This window comes from Pezoporus wallicus, unplaced genomic scaffold (genome assembly GCF_028554395.1).
Source record: "Pezoporus wallicus isolate ANWC-B61680 ecotype Strahan unplaced genomic scaffold, APGP_CSIRO_Pwel_v1 scaffold_3294, whole genome shotgun sequence".
NCBI classification, from domain to species: domain Eukaryota; kingdom Metazoa; phylum Chordata; class Aves; order Psittaciformes; family Psittacidae; genus Pezoporus; species Pezoporus wallicus.
Window position 1 is genome coordinate 9,334,418 of NW_026635478.1, and position 20,485 is coordinate 9,354,902.

At 37.6% G+C, this 20,485-nt stretch overlaps 1 protein-coding gene across 4 annotated transcripts in view; it reads left to right on the forward strand.

Moving 5' to 3' along the window:
* SHISAL1 (shisa like 1) overlaps positions 1-20,485 on the forward strand; it is a 103,713-nt gene that overhangs the window by 70,409 nt on the left and 12,819 nt on the right. For 3 of the 4 annotated variants that reach the window (XM_057427122.1, XM_057427114.1, XM_057427104.1), the window contains exons 4-5: positions 7,357-7,680; positions 10,948-11,397. In XM_057427122.1, coding sequence (XP_057283105.1) covers positions 7,357-7,680; positions 10,948-10,963 — 340 coding nt within the window. In that variant the 3' untranslated portion in view covers positions 10,964-11,397. Of the gene's footprint in view, positions 1-7,356; positions 7,681-10,947; positions 11,398-20,485 lie in introns of those variants that run through there. The other variant, XM_057427131.1, reaches the window with a different exon arrangement.

The following is a 20,485-nucleotide window of genomic DNA, read 5'->3' on the forward strand; positions in this document are numbered from 1 at the left end:
CAACCTGAGTAGAGCAGCCCAGCAAAGAGGTACTTGGGGTGTTGGTTGATGAGAAACTGAGCATGAGCCAGCTTCAGTGTGCACTCCCAGCCCAGAAAGCCAACCATGTACTGGCCTGCATCAAAAGGAGCGTGACCAACAGGTCGAAGGAGGTGATCCTGACCCTATATTTCACTCTTGTAGGACCTCACTTGGAGTAGTGTGTAAAATTCTGGTGTTCCCAACATAAGAAGGACATGGAAATGTTGGAACAAGTCCAGAGAAGGTCTATGAGGATGATCAAGGGGCTGGAGCACCTCTTGTATGGTGACAGACTAAGAAAGTTGCAGCTGTTCAGCCTGAAGAAGAGAAGGCTGCGTGAAGACCTCATAGCAGCCTTCCAGTATCTGAAGAGGACCTATGAGGGTGCCAGAGAGGGACTCTTCATTAGGGACTGTAGCAGTAGGACAGCAGGCAATTGGTTTAAAGTTCAACAGGGGAAGTTCAGGTTAGATATAAGGAAAAAGTTTCTTACTGTGAGAGTGGTGAGGCACTGGAAGAAGAGGCAGAAGAGGCACTTGCCCAGAAAAGTTGTGGATGCTCCATTCCTGGCAATAGTCAAGGCCAAGTTGGACAGAGCCTTGGGCAGCATGACCTAGTGCGAGTCATCCCTGCCCATAGCAGGAGGGTTGGAACTAGGTGATCTTAAGGTCCTTTCCAACCCTAACATCCAACCTTAACCTATGATTCTATGAAATAGACAGAGCAATCAGCCACTTTCCAAATCAAGCATGCAGAGGAACAGGTACAGTCTGATTGCAAAATATGCACTGGGATATAGAACATTTCTCTGCCTCCTGCATTCTCTGCTTTCATGTCTGCTCACATATGTATGTGTACACACACATGCACACCCCTTGCCCATCCCCTCCCCCCCCCCCAATAAATTATAGGGCCATTGTGTGAGCAGTTCCTCAATGGGAAAGATGTAATTTGGTATTCTATGAACTATAATTGATTTTAATGAAAATATTCAGGGAGTAGTGTCAGTATTACATTATTTTCATTTAGCCATCGGTTTGATTTGGAATTTTGGATTTGGGTTTTGTTTGTTTGTTTGTTTGTTTGTTTTCCTTTAAAAAATCAGCTCATTCTGTTGTGATGGAGAAGGAGCTACGTCTGTAGTCTCTGTTGGTAAGATTCATGGTTTGAGGCCTACCTACACACTATTTACCATGTATGTTGCCATCCAGAATTTCCTGTGGACATTTAGCTGTGTGCTGATCTTTTGCCAAGGTGTGTGAAATCATGCTAAATACAATAAAAGGGTTCTGGAGATGTAGCTTAGAGAAATGAAAGAGTGGAACTGATATTGCTTTTCTGTCACTTCCTGAAACATCACTTCTGATATCAGTCAGGGTTGGGAAAATGGAGACGCTAACTTTCTACGTAAAAATCTACCACTGTAGTGAGATAGAGGGAGAGAGATCTCTTCACTCTGAACTCACTGAGATTACTAGAAAACTGCCCAGTAATTTTAGTATGCTGTAGAAGGGCAGAAAAAAGTGAAGCTTAGATGCCTACATTAAAAATGTTGTAAAAAGCATTTTAGTACACTCTGACTTTATTTAACATATACGGTAATTTAACTTTATTTGGATTCTAATACATCCAGGGTTCACTTTACAGTAACTCTTTGTTTGGATCTAATTTCACACACCACTGAAAAAAAAATCCTAATGAAACCTATTTTACTGTGGCTGGGGAGAATGATTTAGGGTAGGGGAGTAGCTGTGAACTGAAAGAAAGGATTATAGTTTTCAGGGAAGAGTGATTCAATATTATTACTTGGTTTATTTCAATATTATTATTTGGTTTATTTTTCCCCTTGGCCATTCTTGCGATCATCAAAACAAGTTTCATGTTTTATAATACAGTTGAGGGAAAAATTAATGAAGTGACTTGTAACTTCTTTGTTGTTGCACAGCTGAAAAAGCACATCTGTCTTCTACAGTCACATGGTATAACTATAGCCGGGTTTATTTACATTTTTCCATTACTATAAGAAAAAAATTCTATGTTTTTAAAAGTGCATAATACTGGGCTATTAAATCTTTGTGATTGTGCAGATTAATCAGTCTAATATTTTTGAATGTGAAAAATTCACTTAGTATTAAATATAGAAATACCAATGGTGTCTAACAGATAAGTTCTGCCATCCGAAGTATTTTTCCATAAAACTTTGCCTAATAAGTTAAGACATTCACTTCAATCTAACATTCATGCCCTCTCAGATTTTCTATCATGCATGTTTTGGTCGATTATCAGCAATATTACTATCCATGGGGTGCTTAATCTGATACTGGAACAGTGTTATGGCAGTCTGTAATGCATCCGTGTTTTTCCTTATCTATTATTCTAGTTTTTCAGGATTGAATGGCTTTTGCACACCACACTACAACATTGCACCAAAAGCAATGTGAGGATAAAATAGCACAGGTACAGTACATCCCCTGCAGAGCTGCCATTTGCTTAAATATCTCCCAGAAAGTCATGTTTGCAAGGAAGCAAATAAATAAATAAATAAGATTGTCAATTCCACTACCAACTGCTGCAAAAATATGCAATTTAGCTGGGAAGACCTTTTAGGTACTACAGTAACAGATTCTGCAGGAAAACATTGGGTTGGGAAAATACCTTGAGATAATAATAAAAGCAAAATAGAAAAAAATATCACATTTAAAGTATATACATAAAAACTGCACAGATTTCCACAGTGTTGGAAGCATGAAGCATTTCCTGGGATGTAAGCTTGCATTTCCTTAAGGCAATATTGAGAAGGTGTTACTACTCCGAGTAGCAGCCCTGTTTAAAGAAAATAGGGAAAGAAGCAGTTTCCATGGCCATCTGCCCACATTTAAACTCTGCAGCTGTAGAATTCTGCTCACAATTGTTCTGATTTGTTGGTTTTTTAAGCCTGAATTCCCAAATTAACTATTTTCTGTTCATGTGCTGCACATAAAAACAAAACACAAACTCTTGTAAAAGAGAAATATATCCTGGTCCTAACCTGCTTGTCATGTCTCAAAAAGTTAATGGATTAGATGGAAGGAGTCATGTGGGTAATAACAGTAATAGAAGTACCTGACTTTTTATTTGCATGTAAGGGTGTTAGAGAAATCTAAGCAAGGCTCTGTAGATGAAATAGGAGGAGATAGATGGTAAAAGAATTTACTGTTCTCAAAGAGCCCAGTTCAAGGCTCCCTGAAGTCAGAACAAACCTTTCCACTTATGCAAGTGGGCTCTGTATCAAGGCTAATCCAAATACACACCATACTTCCTTAAAAGATGAAGTGTCTTAAAAAAGCGACCTACTAAGCTTTTCTGGTGGTCTGTAAATTACCCTGTTTCACAGGGAAGCTGAAAGGAAATTGTCTTGTAACTTATCCTCCAGATTTAGCTTTTGTATTTGAGTGCCAGCAGCAGTAGAAGATGGGGCAACACAGCTTTAGAATGAATTTTTAGTGTTGTACTGCTAAACATTGTGTTGAGCCTAAGCAGAATCCTCCAAAATAATTGACTGGGATGAGCAAGAGAACTGGCAGGGCAGGGCAAGCTACCCAGGTGGGGAAGTGGAGAGGAGATACAACCTCACCGTAAAAACTGATTATATTTGATTGTCCCTGTGAAGGAACAAACCCCTGCAATTTGAATCTTGGTAAACTTGGAATCTTTTCACACTTTATTTTTAGTTTAAATGAAATTTCTACCCAAAAAAAAAAAAAACAGGAAAATCAGATTGCAATATGAAACTTTAACAATTAAATCATTCAGTTCAGTGAAATGAGAGCAAGTCTTAATTGGTTTTTGATTCCAAGTTCTCTCTTCTGTCTCTGGCCTTACAGAGTAAGAAGTTTGGTCTGTTTTCTAATTAAGACATTATCTTAATTTGTAGGGGAATTTTATTTTTTCCATAATTAGTAGCCATTACATCCTAATAGTCTGAGAAAAGGAAAATATCAAAGTATGGAATTACCCTCTGTGTACAAAACATACTACTTATTAATTTTGCTTGTGATTTTTCACAGGGCCCTCTTGATAGTCCTGTTGTCCCATTGTTTGTTAATTAAAGCAATCCTTCAATTTGTCCTTGTGAGAAACAGATGTTATTTAGAAGGAGCAGATGGATAACTCACATATGGCATGATTTATAAATTGTTGCTTTAAATTGGAACATTCAAAATAGGTCTAATTTTGCTAACCAAAATTTTGATGGGTGAAACTAAATACCTAAAATACAAACAAATTCTTTTAAGTTAACTGTAAGAAGAGTTCCTTGCTCTCATATTGTTGTCAAAACAATTTCCATTCTTGTTATAGATCAAGTACAGCTCACCTATTAGTAAAATGGATCCTACTGGTATTAGTGATGAATAGGATTTCTTACAGTGTATTTCTTCCTGATTTCTCCAGGCTTCACTTCCATTTTATTTATAGTAGCAGAAAACTTGTAACAGTTTCTGAAACTGATTTTTTTTTTCCATTCAAAGCACTTGATTTATTTTATTTCATTTCATTGTATATTATACTTGGTTTTGGAAGCATCTTTTCAGTTGCTGCAGAAACAAACCTCTATCATTCCTTTCCTCAATCACTATTTCTTTGACGAAATTGCAGCTATTTTGCGTACAACCTGCTTGAGTTTTAATTACTGCAGAGTCATCAACTGGGGTAGTCCCAAGCACAAATACAGGCTGGGTGGAGAACAGATTGAGAGCAGCCTGGAGGAAAAAGACTTGGGGGTGTTGGTTGATGACCCAGCCGTGTGTGATCACAGCCCAGAAAGCCAGACGTATGCTGAGTGGCCCCAAAAGTACCGTGGCCAGCAGGTCAAAGGAGGTGATCCTGCCCCTTTGCTTTCATGAAACTCCACCTGCAGTACTGCATCCGGCTCTGGGGCCCCCCAACACAAGAGGGACATGGACCTGTTGGAGTGAGTCCAGAGGAGGCCATGAAGATGATCAGAGTGATGGAACACCTCTTCTGTGAAGACAGGCTGAGAGAGTTGGGCTTGTTCAGCATAGAGAAGATTCTGTTGAGACCTTGGAGCAGCCTTTAAGTACCTAAAGAGTGCCTAAAAGGAATCTGGAGAGGGACATTTTGCAGGGGCATGTAGGGATAGGACAGGGGGCAATGGTTTTAAATTGAAACAGGTGGATTTAGATAAGATATTAGGAGGAAATTCTTTGCTGTGGGGGTGGTGAAGCACTGGCACAGGTTGCCCAGAGAAGCTGTGGCTGCCCCATCCCTGGCAGTATTCAAGGTCAGGTTGGATGGGGCTTGGAACAACCTGATCTAGTGGAAGGTGTCACTGCCTGTGGCAGGGAGTTAGAAGCAGACGATCTTTAAGGTCCCTTCCAACCCAAACCATTCAGTGATTCAGTGGAAAGAGAAGAGTTTTACCCCAATAGGTATAAATGCACTGAAAGTCAAGAGTGACGCTGCTGAGAAGCCTGCATTAATCAGATCCTGTTGTATTCTGAAGTGTCTGAAATGCAAACATTTTAATGCATTACAAATATCCAACCACTGTTGTGTGAAGTTAAGCATGCATGTGTAAGTCTTTAGTAGAGTGAAAGACTCTTGAGTTAAAGGTTTTCAGAAGCACTGTATTTTTTCTACTTCTAATCCTCCTGGAAATATACTGAATTTGTTTTTAAATCCTAGGTGTGCGTAATCCTAAAATTACACAGGGGTGGACCCATTAGCAGTTCTGACCTTCCTTTTGTTACTTACAGTTATTTGCTATGGAAAATCATTTCTATCTGATTTTTTGTTTCAAATCCTCTTTTATTTTTGGTTTGGGTTTTTATTTTTAAAGTATAAAATGAAAGAGTCACAGAGAACTTTAAATGGAAGTGAAAGTTCAAAGCAGAGACTTGAAATGTTTTACATCTGAAAAGGCTTGGGACATGTTTTTAAAAAGCAAAAATGTCTTTCTGGCTTGCATCTCTAGGTCTTCTCAGCATTTTCATTCTCAAAGCACTTCTGTTTTGATCAATGTTCTGATAAAATCCAGTTCTCTCAAAGTATTTCTGAATGTGAAAGAAATCATGGTTGAGTGTGTGTTCAAATTTAATTTATGTAAGTTTAGGATCATGTAGATGTGAGTTGCCCACTTTTTAATTCAGTGCAATTTTCCTCCAAGACTGTCTTCCTAATGACATTTTTTTTGGTAGTATCCCTTCTGCTTGCTGTTTATTTCACAGTCTCTGGTACACATACTTCCATATTAACTCCTAGGTCCAGATTAGCCTTCTTTGCTGTATATCTGACAGTCCCATTCTTATCCATTTCTTTCCTTCTTTGTTCTGACCTCATTCTCCTCACTCAGAGAGTTTCCAGTCCAAACTGCATTTACACCTGACAGTCATTTTTCTTTTAATAATATTGCATCTCCAGCAGGGCTTTAGCATTTCTTACCCTTTTGATCTCTAAATTTTTGATCCCTTATACCTGTTCCTCCTTCGCCCCCAGTTTCTTTTAATATCTTTAGTCACCTGTCATAGCTTTACAGCTCTGTGCACCATGTCAGCATCTGATAATTTTCATGGCTTTTACCTATATATACACATTACAACTATACAAATGTATACTTATAAATGTAGTACATATTTTCCTTCATGTGGAATGTATTGTATATGATCTTGTCTTTGTTATTTCTTCTTTTTATATTACTCTTCAATTTATTACCAGCAAACTAAGGGATCTTTAATAGTTGCTCTTGGAAGCCTATACTTCTACTAGTACCTACTGTATCCAGCAATAATTAATTATTACATTCAGAGCAAATCCAAGCACATTAAACATCTTTTAAGACAAGTGGTTTATAATATATGTCAGCAGTGAAAGTTTTCAATAGTGTAGACACTCTTCAGTCTCAGTTTTTAAGCATATTTTATATGTTTAATACCATCACTCTCATAAATGCCCTGTCACATTCAGTAGGGTGACTCTGGGAGAGAGAATTTGCAGAGTAAGACATACGATCCATCAACCAATACATAAGCATCAAAGCTAATTGTACATCACACTTATGTGCTGATGCAAATACTCAGATGAGAGGGAGAAATAAAAATGTTTGTGAGACAGGGTGACTTAGTTTTTAAAAACCTCTTATTTCATGCATATAGCAGTATTTAGATTGAAATAATGAATAATTTTTAAGGACACATGCTTTAGAACAGAATTTTTGTTTCACCCTATTATATTATATTACTATTATAGTATGTTATATATGTTATCTTTGACAAACTAATGCTACAACCATTACTGATATATAGATAACTTTTATGTTTTCTCTCTTTTCTTTCACAGCAACTACAGTGCACTGTTAGGAGTGTGGATCTATGGCTTTTTTGTGGTGATCTTGCTTATACTGGACCTTTTATATTACTCTTCAATGAACTATGACATTTGCAAATTTTACCTGGCACGGTGGGGCATCCAGGGAAAGTGGATGACACAGGGACAGAGCCGATGGATTAACCCTGCTCAGGATCCAAGCCAAGTACAGACACAGCCTCAGCCAGAGACACAGCCTCAAACTCAGACACAGCCTCAAACATCACAGACAGTGCATACTTTAAAAGGAGATGCTTTAAGCCCACCCCTGATGACTTTTCAGAGTACATCTGCCTGGTAAGTAAATTAAGCCATATTGTGATACAGTTTTTGACTCTGTAGTTTTGTAGTGTAAACAGTCACCTGTGTTTAGAAGTGCCTTCAAATTCAGGCTGAATGACACTATTTCTAGCACATAATTCTTTATATCATGAATTGTCTTACAGAGTTACTGCTTAGGAGTGATTTCTTAATCTGGAATAAAAGTCATCTTTTAATATTGTTCTCGGAGAAAGAGGTTCTGGCATATTTTTGTGCTAAATAGTTTTACCACTGTATGATACAAATAAACTGAAAGTCTTTGTTCTACATCAACCATTATAAAATTAATTTTAATCTAATATCAGAGAGTAACTGCTGTGTGTATCTATGTGTCTGTTGGACTTGTTTTAAGAGTTGCATACATTGCAACACTGAAATAGCTTCAGTGTGAGATATCGCGTATCCACACTATTTGTGGTATGAGACGCAGAAAAAATACAAAAACAAACCAGGTTAGCTTTTTTATATGCATAGCCAAAAAAAAAGGCATAGCTTGATCTGATTTGACAGAGTGAAACAAGTAGGCTACTGAAAAGTTAAATCCTACAAAAACAAAATAAAGCCCCCCAAAGAGCAGACCAAATCGGGGAGACATAATTCAGGAGCAGGCAGAACATGCAATATAAGAAGTTAATACTGATAGCTGTAGGACAAAATGACATTGAATGATTTTGGACTGTTGTTACCAAAGAAAACAGAAGCAAAAGAAAAGAGCTGAATATAATAATGCTCTAAATAAGCTGTCAAGAAAGGCATCACGTTTTTTTCTTTGCAAGAGACCGTAAAGATTTGAAAGGGGGCAGAGATAGGACAGATAGGTGTGTATTTTAGAAGGGTAAGTCCTGAACCCTTGCATAGCACTGTGTTGCAGATAGGGTTGTGACAGCAGTAATCCTTTTATTTCATAACTTGCCTTTTAATTTTAAATGTAAATCTAGAGCAAACAGGGTTGAATATTTTTTGTAATAGAAAAGGTAGTGATAGTTTGACACAAGGACAAGAATCAGTGGAAGAGGAGTGGTTTTTTTTGGCATGGTTGTCAGTGGTGGATACATGCAGTACAGATTTAAGGATTATTCTAGCAGGCCTTGCCCAATAGAAGAGTCTAACAGTGCTACTTAAGATGGAGACTTGCTTGTGCTTAGTTGTAAGCACTCTTCTTTTTACTTCTTCCTCTTTTCTCTTTTTTTCCCCTAATTCCTTCAGCTTTTTTTGTACATTGATTTCCCAGTCTTCATTCAGAATTGCCATACAGGTTAAGACCAGCATATGCAGTAGTACAATAATTCTATTCTAGCTCAATACATGTGCGTGTGCATATGGGTATATAAAAATCCATAGTGATTGAGTGAATGTATACACATATATAAAAAATATTAGCCTCATACCAATTCCTCCACACCATTACAAATTAAAGGAAATTATTAGATAATTCTGGGAGTATTCTTGGTCACTTTCCCTTACTGACTTTAAGTGTTCTGTCTCTTTGCTTTTTCTCTTTTGAAGCATTAAGCGGGGAATGTATGTTAGGATCAGGTGAGCATATACCATATGCTCCTTTTCCTGCGTTTGCAGGAGATGAGCATTGATAAGTCACCCCAGTAAACCTCATCCCTTCTGCAGTGAACTGTCTGTCTGTGCTCCCCTCAGTTCCCATAAAATTGTTTTGTTTTCTAATCCTTTCATTGCTCAATGAAAGAAATAACTAGATGTTTCCTTAGCAAAACTATAATTTTCCCTTGTATTTCAGTATGTAAAACACCACAAGAGATGCCATATTTTCAAACTTATAACCTGCAATTTTTGAAACTCACCATTGCTGACTGATGACTTGATCTGAGTTGAACAGATAAAAAGTAACAAGAAAAAGGCACTGGTGATCTCAGGCAAGGTGTTCAGCATGTGAAAGAGGTTTTTGAGTAAACAGTTCCCTCAGAAAATTACAGACTTGTGTATTATAGCAATGGCTAAACCAGTGGGGATTAAAAGGAGGTTGCCTGGCTGTTTATTTCTCCATTAGATAATCTGCAGATTATATACATGAAAAATACAGTAATTTTGCTATATAGAAAGTCTCAGAGTCTGGTTCTGCTGCAGTCTATATTGAATGGGTTATGTCAGTACTTCTAAATATGCAGTAATGCTATCAGTGAAGAAATGCAGTGGAGCTACTGGAGTTATAATTTCCATCACTGATTTTTTAATTACCTAATCTATTAATATCTTTTTGTATTTTATACCTCAATTTCCATTCTTGTAGGTGATGACACCAACCTCTTAAATGTTCTGATAACAGCAGGTTTTCAACCTATAAAATCAAGTTTTCAGTTTGCATTGGCATTGTTAATGTGTCCTAAACTTGTCTCAGCTTTTTCCTCTGTAAAGAAAATAAGCATTTTTCTTTAGTACCTCACAAGCATGGTTATATATATGTGGCATCATACCATAAAAACATTTCCTGTTTACTGATGAGTGTTTTGAAAATACAAAATAGATTCTTTAATCCTGTGAGAGGTGCCTATATCCCAGGGCATAAAAAAATACTGCTAAAAACATTTCCCAAAACAGTCTTCAAGTTTTCATGACGACAGATGTTGAAGTTGTTAGCTTCCTGTACTACATCTATTCTAGTACAGTTAAAAAAACATGCCCGTTCTAGAAGACACTACATGATCATAATAGGGAAGTGATTCTTGCACATCAAGAATCTCAGCAATGCCAAAGACTTTATGTATCCTTATTGTAGAGAACTGACAGTTTAAAAAACTATGCCAAGAAAGATGGCAAGATTAATCTGCAGTTTGTAAAGCAGTTTGGGATCTTCCTGGATTTAAAAACAAAAATATGTGATTTTTATTTTGTTGTTTCTTTCTGTGTTCTAATTTAAATGCTATAAATTGGCAATGAAATCTATGTTTGAAACAGGTATGCGAGAGAGAAATATCAAGCAAGTCATAGTATGTAGCGGGTAGAACCATCCCCAAGATGTTGAAAAATTTTGTTGTGGCAGATCACTTTATTGTTTACTTGAGAAAAAGAGGACCATGTATAGCCATAATATTATTATAACTAAAGTAGTCTGGAATCCATTATACATGCTGCTGGCTGCTCTGCAGAGAGCTTGCAGTGTTGTGCAAGGACAGGAAGGAAAACCATTAATCTGAGAGCCCGATTTAGAATAATGTTTCTTCATTATGCAGTGTATGGATTTTGCAGCCCAACTAATGTTGATTTCTTCTTTAGTATGGAAACCATCTGAGGTCTGTCCAAAGGCCTGTGTGGTCTGAAGGTCCTGATGGATGTCCCTTCTGCAACCCAAACACCATCACAATCCTTAAGTGAATGAGCTTAAATAATTGTGGCTTGCCTCATGGTGGTTCCTCCAGGTCATGGCTGAGGCGCATCAGCTGGGCCCTTCCACGTTAACTGCTCCATGTAAGAATCTGCAGTCTGGTTAGCCTGAGCAGGCTTTTAACAGCTGGATATCGAAGAGGAACAAGCAGCAGGCAAATCATTACTGCTGCTCAACAAAATACGAGCCAGGGAGGCAATAACATGAAATATTGTAAGTTGAGGAATCAGAATTCTGACTAGTGAAAACACTTGTTCTCACCCTCATGAAAATATTGTTAATTAATAATGACTAAAAAAGGTCAGACTAGCAAGGAAGAGCGCAAAAGAGGAAGTGTGCCAGGCAGTCAGGCAGAGTTTCTCCAGATACTTAGTGACTGCGCTGTGTAACATGTAAGAGGGGAACAGATCTCTCTGCCTTGCTCTGGTGAGGTTAAGCTCCTCCCCGCCTCATCAAGGATGCAAATCACAGGGAATACCTTCTTGAAGTCTAACTTTTGCCTTGCTGTTCCCTGCTTTTCTGCACAACAGCATGCAGAGGCAACATCTGCTCTGTATGTAATCACACATGTTATGCTACATGACTTACAGTTTTGGAAAGCTGCTGGCTGTCCAGAAACAGGAAAAGTATCAGCCCAGCAGGGTAAGCCAATGCTTATTTCCTTTATGCAGTTGAAATGGGTTAGACAAAGGCAAGTCTATTTTACTTCCTCTGATTACATGTTGCAATCTGCTTCTGCTGTGAATTCCTCTGAGTCACGTTGCCTTTCAGACAACGAATAGGATAGTTTAATTTTTAGCATGCTGCTATTCACCTGCTACTTGACACCTCTTCAAATGACTACCAAAGTATTCAAAAACAAAGAGAAAAAAAAGCCTATAAAAATATTAAAATGGCAGTTTAGAAGCCAGCAGGTAACTGAGCATGTCCACAGTAACTGAATAGAACCCCAAAGGAATAAATACTTTCCTGATGGCTAAAAAGACTACGTGAAAGAATTCCCTTTGATACCAAATTTTTAAACAGGATACAAACTATCACTGCAGCAAATATCAGCGCTCAGTAGATCCTCTGCTGCAATAATTTTTAAGAGCTGTGCATGCAGTCTTTTCTGAGTCATTTAGCTTGGGATATTGGCACTGAAGTGGGTCAGCTGTGCAGTGTGAACATGGCCATAGTCCACCGAAAACATTAGATGCTGGGCTGGCAGGATGGTTCTCTGCAGAGGCTGCTCAAGATATTTACAATAGCAAAGTGAACAAAATCTGCCTCCTTCCATTTTAAGAGTTTTGAAAATAAGAAAGTTCTTAAATTTACACCTCCAAAATCGCTACATTAAGCAGAAATATAATCATACTGTTACAAAGATGAGATTTTTTTTCAACATATGGCAAAGCATATTTTTTATTTACAGCCCTTATGTAGCTTTTATATTATGCTCAGACTAAATACAGCAAACTAGAGCACTAATAATGTTTTTTAAAACATGGAAAGAAATAAAATTAAATGCTTTTATAGTGCTTTTATGCAAGAACTCTTTGGGAATTAACATCATCTGAAGAATCTGTCTGGTAACAGATGATAGGTGTGTCAGAAAACATTTACCATTATGTGTATGCCTCCATTTCCTTCAAAATATATTGAGTTAGAATAACAGATATAATTGTATATATCCTCTTGGAAATATTCTTGTCTGTTTTCTAGGAACTGCAATTCCTAGAAAAACAGAAATTGCTTAATAACAAAAGCACAGCTAAGAAACACTTTCTGTTCCTAAAAGAGACGGATGCTGAAACTCATTCTGCATTGCATATCCTTGTGTTTAGCCTACTGTTTGATGTCAGGGCAGGAGACCAACAGCATAACTAGAGAGTGGGCTTGGAACCAAACACATCAAAATCTGCAATGCTCTGAGTCTTCTTTACTTGCCCCAGTACTATAATAATGAAAAGAAATTATTTTTAATCTAGTTTTTAGAGATATTTCAGTTAGATTTTTATCAGTTGCATTCAAATAATTTAAGATGCTTCATTTACTGTGTGCTTTTTTTCTTCCTTGTATTTAAAACTTCACTATTAGCATAGGACATTAAGTCAATACGCAAGGTTTCTGTCTACCTCAATCTGAATATAGCCAGTATTTGTGTACAGCTGTGGCATTTCACGACACAGGCTCAAGTTGATGCAGAGACTCAAATCTTCGTTTATTACCACCAAGCCCTTTTTATCCCCTTATTTGGTACTTTCCCAACCTGCACATACGAACAACGTTCAGTCTCATTGGCCACTGTGAAACTCTCCAGGTAAATAATCCAATCACAGTGTTGCAGACCTTCTCACAACCCCTACATCCTCTGTCCTCCAACTGAGATTCCCACCACAACTACATCCTGGCCCATCCTCCCAAGGCTTGCTTGTTTACCTTCCCTGTCTTTCAATGCTCCAACTCATCACCTCAGGGCTTGTCAAGCTCCAAGGCCTCAGAGCTCATTCCCAAACTATTTTTCATGCAAATCTTATCACCTTCACTCCCAACATACAATGATAGACACTGCATCTTCTTTTTTATACATATATAATTCATATTTTTTGTTTCATGCTTTATTCTCCTTTTCCTTTTGCTCTGTAAATTATAGATTCCATATTGCAATATTTACTTCTTTACATTCTTATTAACTGCAGATTCATTGCATATGAGCTGATAATTCCCTATTTTAGCTTTAGAATAACAGTGGGCAGTTAAAAGGTCATCTGAAGACTATTGCTAAAGGAACTCTGCACACTGAGAAATGAAAGCTGATAGGCATACTGGAAACCAGTTCTGAGCATCTTCCGTTCTTAGATTTTCTCATATATTTTGAGTAAGTTTTTTTGACAGTGAGATCATTACCTCATCTACCTTACAGCAAATCCAGAATAGTACTATTGAAGTAGCAGATCACAGCATAAAATTCATGTGAAATCAGAAGACTTCTTTTAAACCCACAATTGCACTGCATAATGTCACTAAACTGTAGCATCAAACACAGAAAGGAGTGTGACATCCCAAGTTTTATTAGGCAATTAATCTTCTCTACAACAATAGAAAACACTTAATTTTAAAAAACTCTCTTGTAGTAGTTACAAAACTCCTACCCCTTACATCCTCAGGTGTTAGATGCTCTGTAGTAATTGTAATAGCACGTGCGGATTTTACACCGTTTATATATACACTGAAAAATAAAATAGCAAGGTTATACTGAAGCTCCTCACTTACATTCTGAGTATCACAGAGAAATTTTATAACAGACCCAGCCACTTTGTAAATACAGCTGAGAACAACAGCTGGGCTTCATACTCACATGCATTCATGCAGTCTGGCTGTTTCTCTTCATAGCACATCAAAGGTGTCAAGGCTTGCTGATTTCACTTTCATGTTTGCATTTAAAAAGCTAAGTCAGGTGCTCCCAATTACTCCTGATTTAGATATAACTTCAGTTACACAAGTGTAACTAAATATCAGCCTCTTTGTCTCTGACATGCATTTAAGAGTAGTTTGATCTAGAATAGCAAAGGTACGAAGCAGTGAGTACCTCCCACAACTTCTATTGAATTATGCAATCTCAGCTGTATTAAACTTTAACTAGCAAGGACCAAAACTTTTATTGCATTGATAAAATTCAATTACTTGCTTCTAGTTTTCTAGAAACTAAATAAAGCAGATGGATAAGCAAACAATGGAGGTAAAACAGCATCAGTCAAAGATAATTGCAAGTGGAGGTAATGATCTAAATTCTAAGGAAGACAAACCTTTCTCTGGTTGTACAAAGTTGCAACAGGATTTCTAAGTAGAAGAATTAGTGTGATTTGGAGTTCTGAAGTGAAAGAAAACATTTTTCAAAAGAAGGAGAAAAGAAAATTATGGGCAGAATACTGTCCATTTTAAATAGGCTATGCCCCAGAGAACTACTAAAAGCACCTGCAAAGGAACTATCTGTGTCCTCTTGGTGCTTTTAACAGAGTGAGAATGAAGAAGAAAAGTCACTAAAGTAAAATCCCTTTGCTTTCAGTGTCGTGAAAAATCAAGTCCCAACATATATTTTGAATGTCAAGATGCAGGTAACTCTCTAACTCAAGGAGGAGCAAGCAGGTAATAGAGCTGAAGATTATGTATAAAGCAAATTATTATTCTTACAGTTATTATTAAACAAAAAGCCATATCATAAATAATACTTTTATGGGGTTGCAAAAGAACTTTGAGAGTATGCTTAAATTTCTACATGAACTAATGACATAGTATGGAATACCAGATAGAAATGAAATCATTGAAAGCTTATATGATAATGCTGAATGCATGACCATAAACGGTAACAATGTTAGCCATTTATTTGCAGTGAGAACGGAGGTCAAGGACCTACCACATAATTGCTTTTATTGTCACTGTTCCCTGATTAGCTCATGACGAAGACAACCACAGCAAATAATTAGGCATTTCATCAGAAAATTGATAAAACATGTTTGTATGACCATGGTTTTATAATGATGTTTCACTGCAAGAAAAGGCCAACAATTAGCCACAGTTAGGTTGTTCATCATTAGGAAGATGTCACACATATGGGTGTTACAGTCTCAAAAGGAAATAAATAGATCAAAAAGCTTTAAAATTTGGGAAACATTAATTTTTCTGTTAAGTCATGAGAGAACACAGATGCAGATCAACAAGAACTTAAAAGTTTTTGGAGAACTTACATGATCAACACTGTCATAAATATACATACACAGATACCTACAACCATAATTGTGAAGAAAATCTACTAAAAAAAAAAAATCTTGTCAAAAAAAAACCATGCCTCTGAAAAGACATTGAAATCCACTATTAAAAGCTTCTCTGAAATTGAAAATGCTAAAGAGATAAAACCAGCTTAAGACATTGAATGGCAGGGATATGACAAATGTCCCTGGAACACAATTAGAAATGCTGTTAGTGTTAGTCCCATGTTAGGTAATAACATGATCCTAAATAAGACACATTACTTAAAACATCAGAGAAATTAATTTAATCAGCACAACATTCTGTATCATCCACAGGGCATCATCAAAGGAGTAAGTGGTGAAAACTGGGCACCCATTATAAAAAAACAGGGGAGTGAAAATAGCTATAAAAAGTGGTTATGTGTGAAATAAATAATCTACCTCACTTTACTTCCCAATAAGGTAATCTGTTTCCTGGTGTTTGTATGTATTCATTATCTTTACTTAGTCTCCAAAGAATCTCAAAGGTGGAATGATTGTGGAGACAACCATTTACAGTAAGTGTTAAAAGCAGTGGTGGAAAGGCGTTTGCACAGCGGTTCGTGTAGTCACCTGGCAGAATAATGACTGTTGGACTCAAATCTAAAAGGGTAGGTCCACCTACAATTTTTCTTTCTGAAAAACTAGTTTTCTAATACATAGCTGAGTAGTTTATACAATAAAGGAGCCTTCGTAGTAAGGGGAATTGTGAATATTAACTAACTAATCAGATCTCTCTAAGCTGCATTCTGTATATTAAAGCAATTCCATGTAGTCATTAAAGTGATGCTGCTCTGAGCGTTGACACACACTACACCGGCTGCCTTCTTTCTGTTGAAAATCATTACTGTCATTTGTAGCAGCACGTGGAAAAGTAATTGCAGTGATCATCAAAAATTACAGTAAATTAATTAAACAGTCATTGACTGTATTCTATGTTGATTAGTGATACAGATTTTAATCAGTCACACACATGAGGGAGGCAAGCTATTTTTTATTCCATTCCCAGCTTCTCATTTCTGAAAAATGGTGAGTCATAGGGAGCTGCTGAACACACCTTTTATCATTCTTACTTTAACAGCTCATCTCCAGCAGTTTCACCTAAGAAGCTCTAAAGAAATTGTGATTGTAGGGCAGCCAGAATTAACCCTCTTGGATTACCAAAACCCTCTGAAACTTCTCTTATGCTGCTGAAGTTAACAACTGAAATCAACTAGAAAAATGCCTGCTTAATTTTCATTTTATGACATTTTAAAGAAAATTCTATGAGGGGCTGGGAGTTGACTTTTTAATTTTTTTTACTAGTCACTGAAGCCTCTCAGAACTCACAGCAAAAAAATGTCATCCCAATTAAAAACAGCCCCACTGTTTGCATGAACAACCAAAAGAAGACAAAACTGCGGATGCATTTTTGTGAATGTGTTACTATTACAACCTATGTGCAATGTTATTAAAAAAAAACACCAAAAAACACCAAAAAAAAACCCTCCAACTTGGTTTGGCATTTGCCAGCTCTTTCTCAGTTTGACTCTGCCTGTTGTTTCCCTGGGAATACATAAAGCAGAAGTAAAAATGCTTGAAGCAGTAAAACAACTATGCTTAAGAAAGACCACAAGATGATGCTGGCTGTAAGGGGCAGGCTTTTGGCGGAGTTTGAGATAACAGAAAAAAGAGGATTTGTAAGGAGTGGGAGAATGACAAGAGTAATCCCCATTTTCCCATTTTATGTCCTAATCTTCCAGTGTTTGTTACATTAATAAATTTCACCTGTGAGGGTGATCTCTTGCTCATTTTCTTTTTCCCTTTAGTCGATGTAGATTACTGCAAACATGGTCTAGAATATTTAAAAAGCAAGATTATTGAAAATTAGCTAAGGGATTGGTTGGTATTTCCCTCTTTCAGGCTACACCTGACATTAGTGATGTTCTTATATACTATAGAAGCAAATTAGTACTTCATAGGCTGTGGTATATTTATGTACACAGTGCTTACACGAGCTAGTCAAGTTCTGTTAATTCCATTTGACAGATAGATAAGACAAAAAAGCTTATCTGGTTATTGAGGGCCATGCTGAAAGTATTTGAGAATACTTCTGTTTGTTATTGTAATTTGTGTAAATTTAAAAAAAATCTGTAATATTGTAAGAAATTGCTCCCCATCCCCACCTTTATACTGCAGTTTCCAGAGGATTGTGCCTCCTTCATATCTGGGAGACAGTAATCTTTGGACTGTGGAGACATGTAGAAGTTGTCTGTAGGTTTGGTCTCCAACAGTACCGGGTTCAACCTTCTCTAAGCACAAATGTATGTGAACACAGATTCTTCTAGTTGGGTTTTGCACCTTATCTAGCATACTAAAACCAGACCACATGGAAGGACACAGTGCACCACATAATATAGTGCTCTGGCAAGATTCTTGTAGACTAAGAGAGGATGAAGGAGTCATTAAAGGATTCACAGACTTCACTGCATCCAGTTTCTATATGTCTCCTGCAGTTCTATAAAAATTTGAAAATGTATTACAATGATCAAATATAAATCAGACTGTAATATAGGTCTTTCTTACAGTTTTATGATACCGTGCTGTGCTCCAGGATCTGAAATTTAGCACACCTTTTTTGTCTATCTTGGCAACAAAGTTCCTGCCTCACAACACAAAGATTACACATTTTACATTATGCAGAAACAACAAAGTTCAAGTAACATCACAACTCTCTACTGTTCTGTTACAACAGGCATGGAGTATCTTGGAACCATTTGAAATAGCCAGTAATAGAATAGGTAACTATCCACCATCAGTTTCCTATACAGTACGATGTCTTAGCAAGCCATTGAAATTCCTGCATATAAAGAGGAGATGCCAATTAGAAGTAAAGACCTTTTATCTCACTAGCAGTGGTGAAACTGGTAGAGGAAAATGTTGCTTTCACTAGGGTCTGTAGCAGAAAAGTTGTAATGGCAGATGGCAAAATATTCAAAAATGGCTGCAGAGCTTATCTGACTTTTGGAAAGTCTGTCAAACTGTGAGACATTTAAGGACCTCAAAGCTAAAAGGGTATTAAAAAGTAATTTGATCACAGTCTGTAAATTCTTCATGGCAAGGAGGTTTCAGATAGTAGCAGACTGTAGCAAACAAAGACAGAACAAGAGCCAATACCTGGAAGATCAGTTTATATAAATCTTGACTGGCAATATAAAGCAGGGTCAACCTCAGTCAATTTATCCATTTAGAAGTTGAGCACCTACTAGTTATTTAGGTATCCTCACTAACTTGTTGAAAGAGGCAATTCCAGAGGACTATTCCTTGCACTTCTTTTAGGATGGGTTGAATCACTTGGAAGCTTTTCTTCCTTGATATCTTGACATTATGCTGGAAGATGAGTTTATACAAGTCACTAACATTTAACCAGCTGAAGTTTGACAGTGGGATTCATCTCACCTAAGTGTACATTTCTTTTCAAAGTTGGCAGTTCACCAAGGAAATGTCTGAAGATGCAGTGGAATACCCAACACTTGCAATTTTAAAATCTGCAAGGGAACTCATTCAATATTAGCAAGAATCACTGGATACAAAGCTGGATCTGCACAGGAGGTCAAACTAAGGACCCCAAGGAGAATGGCTCTTTAAGATCGAATTTATCTAGGTAATGTGGGAGGCTGCATTCCCAGATGACTCACACCAACATCAGTTTTCATAGAATCATAGAATCATTTAGGTTGGAAAAGGCCCTTAATATCATCTTGTCTGATCACAAACCTAACATGGCTAAGTCCCCCACTAAAAAGTGTCCCTAAGTGCCACATCTACACATCTTTTAAATGCTTCTAGGGATGGTGACTCAACCAATTTCCTGGGCAGACTATTCCAGTGTTTGACAACCCTTTTGGTGAAGAATATTTTCCTAATATCTAATCTAAACCTCCTCTGTCACAACTTGCGTCCCTTGTCTCTCATCATATTGCTTGCTAGGTGAGAGAAGAGACTGACATCCACCTCGCTACAACCTGCTTTCAGGTAGTTGTAGAGAGCAATAAGGTCTCCCCTGAGCCTCCTTTTCTCCAGGCTGAACAACCTCAGTCCCCTCACCCTGAGAGAGACCTATTCTCTAGACCCTTCACCAGCCTTGTTGGTTTCTGGACCTGCTCCAGGACCTCAATATCTCTCTTGTAGTGAGGAGTCCAGAACTGAACACAGTATTCTAGGTGTGGCCTCACCAGTGCCAAGTACAGGGGGACAATCACTGCCCTGGTCCTGCCAGCCACACTATTTCTAATAGGATGCCATTAGTCTTCTTGGCTGCCTAGGCACAAGCTGGCTCATGTTCAGTAGCCATCAGTCAGCACGCCGAGGTCCTTTTCCACTGAGCAGCTTTCCAGCTACTCTTCCCCAAGCCTGTAGCAATGTTCTGTGTGGTTGCTGTGACCCAAGCATCACATTTTCCTAGCATCACATTCATGTCAGATTTACTGAGCAGTCAGAAAACACAGGCCAACAGCTGCACATCCAAATTCATAAAATGCTCTTTCCAATTGCTTCATCTTCTACCATTAGGGAACACAGGGGACAGATATATGGCCTTCTTCCTCCCCACCTCTTCCAATAAATGCCTGGTTCTGCAGCTGTTGCATAATAGCTGCTGATGCCAGTGCGACTGCGTGGT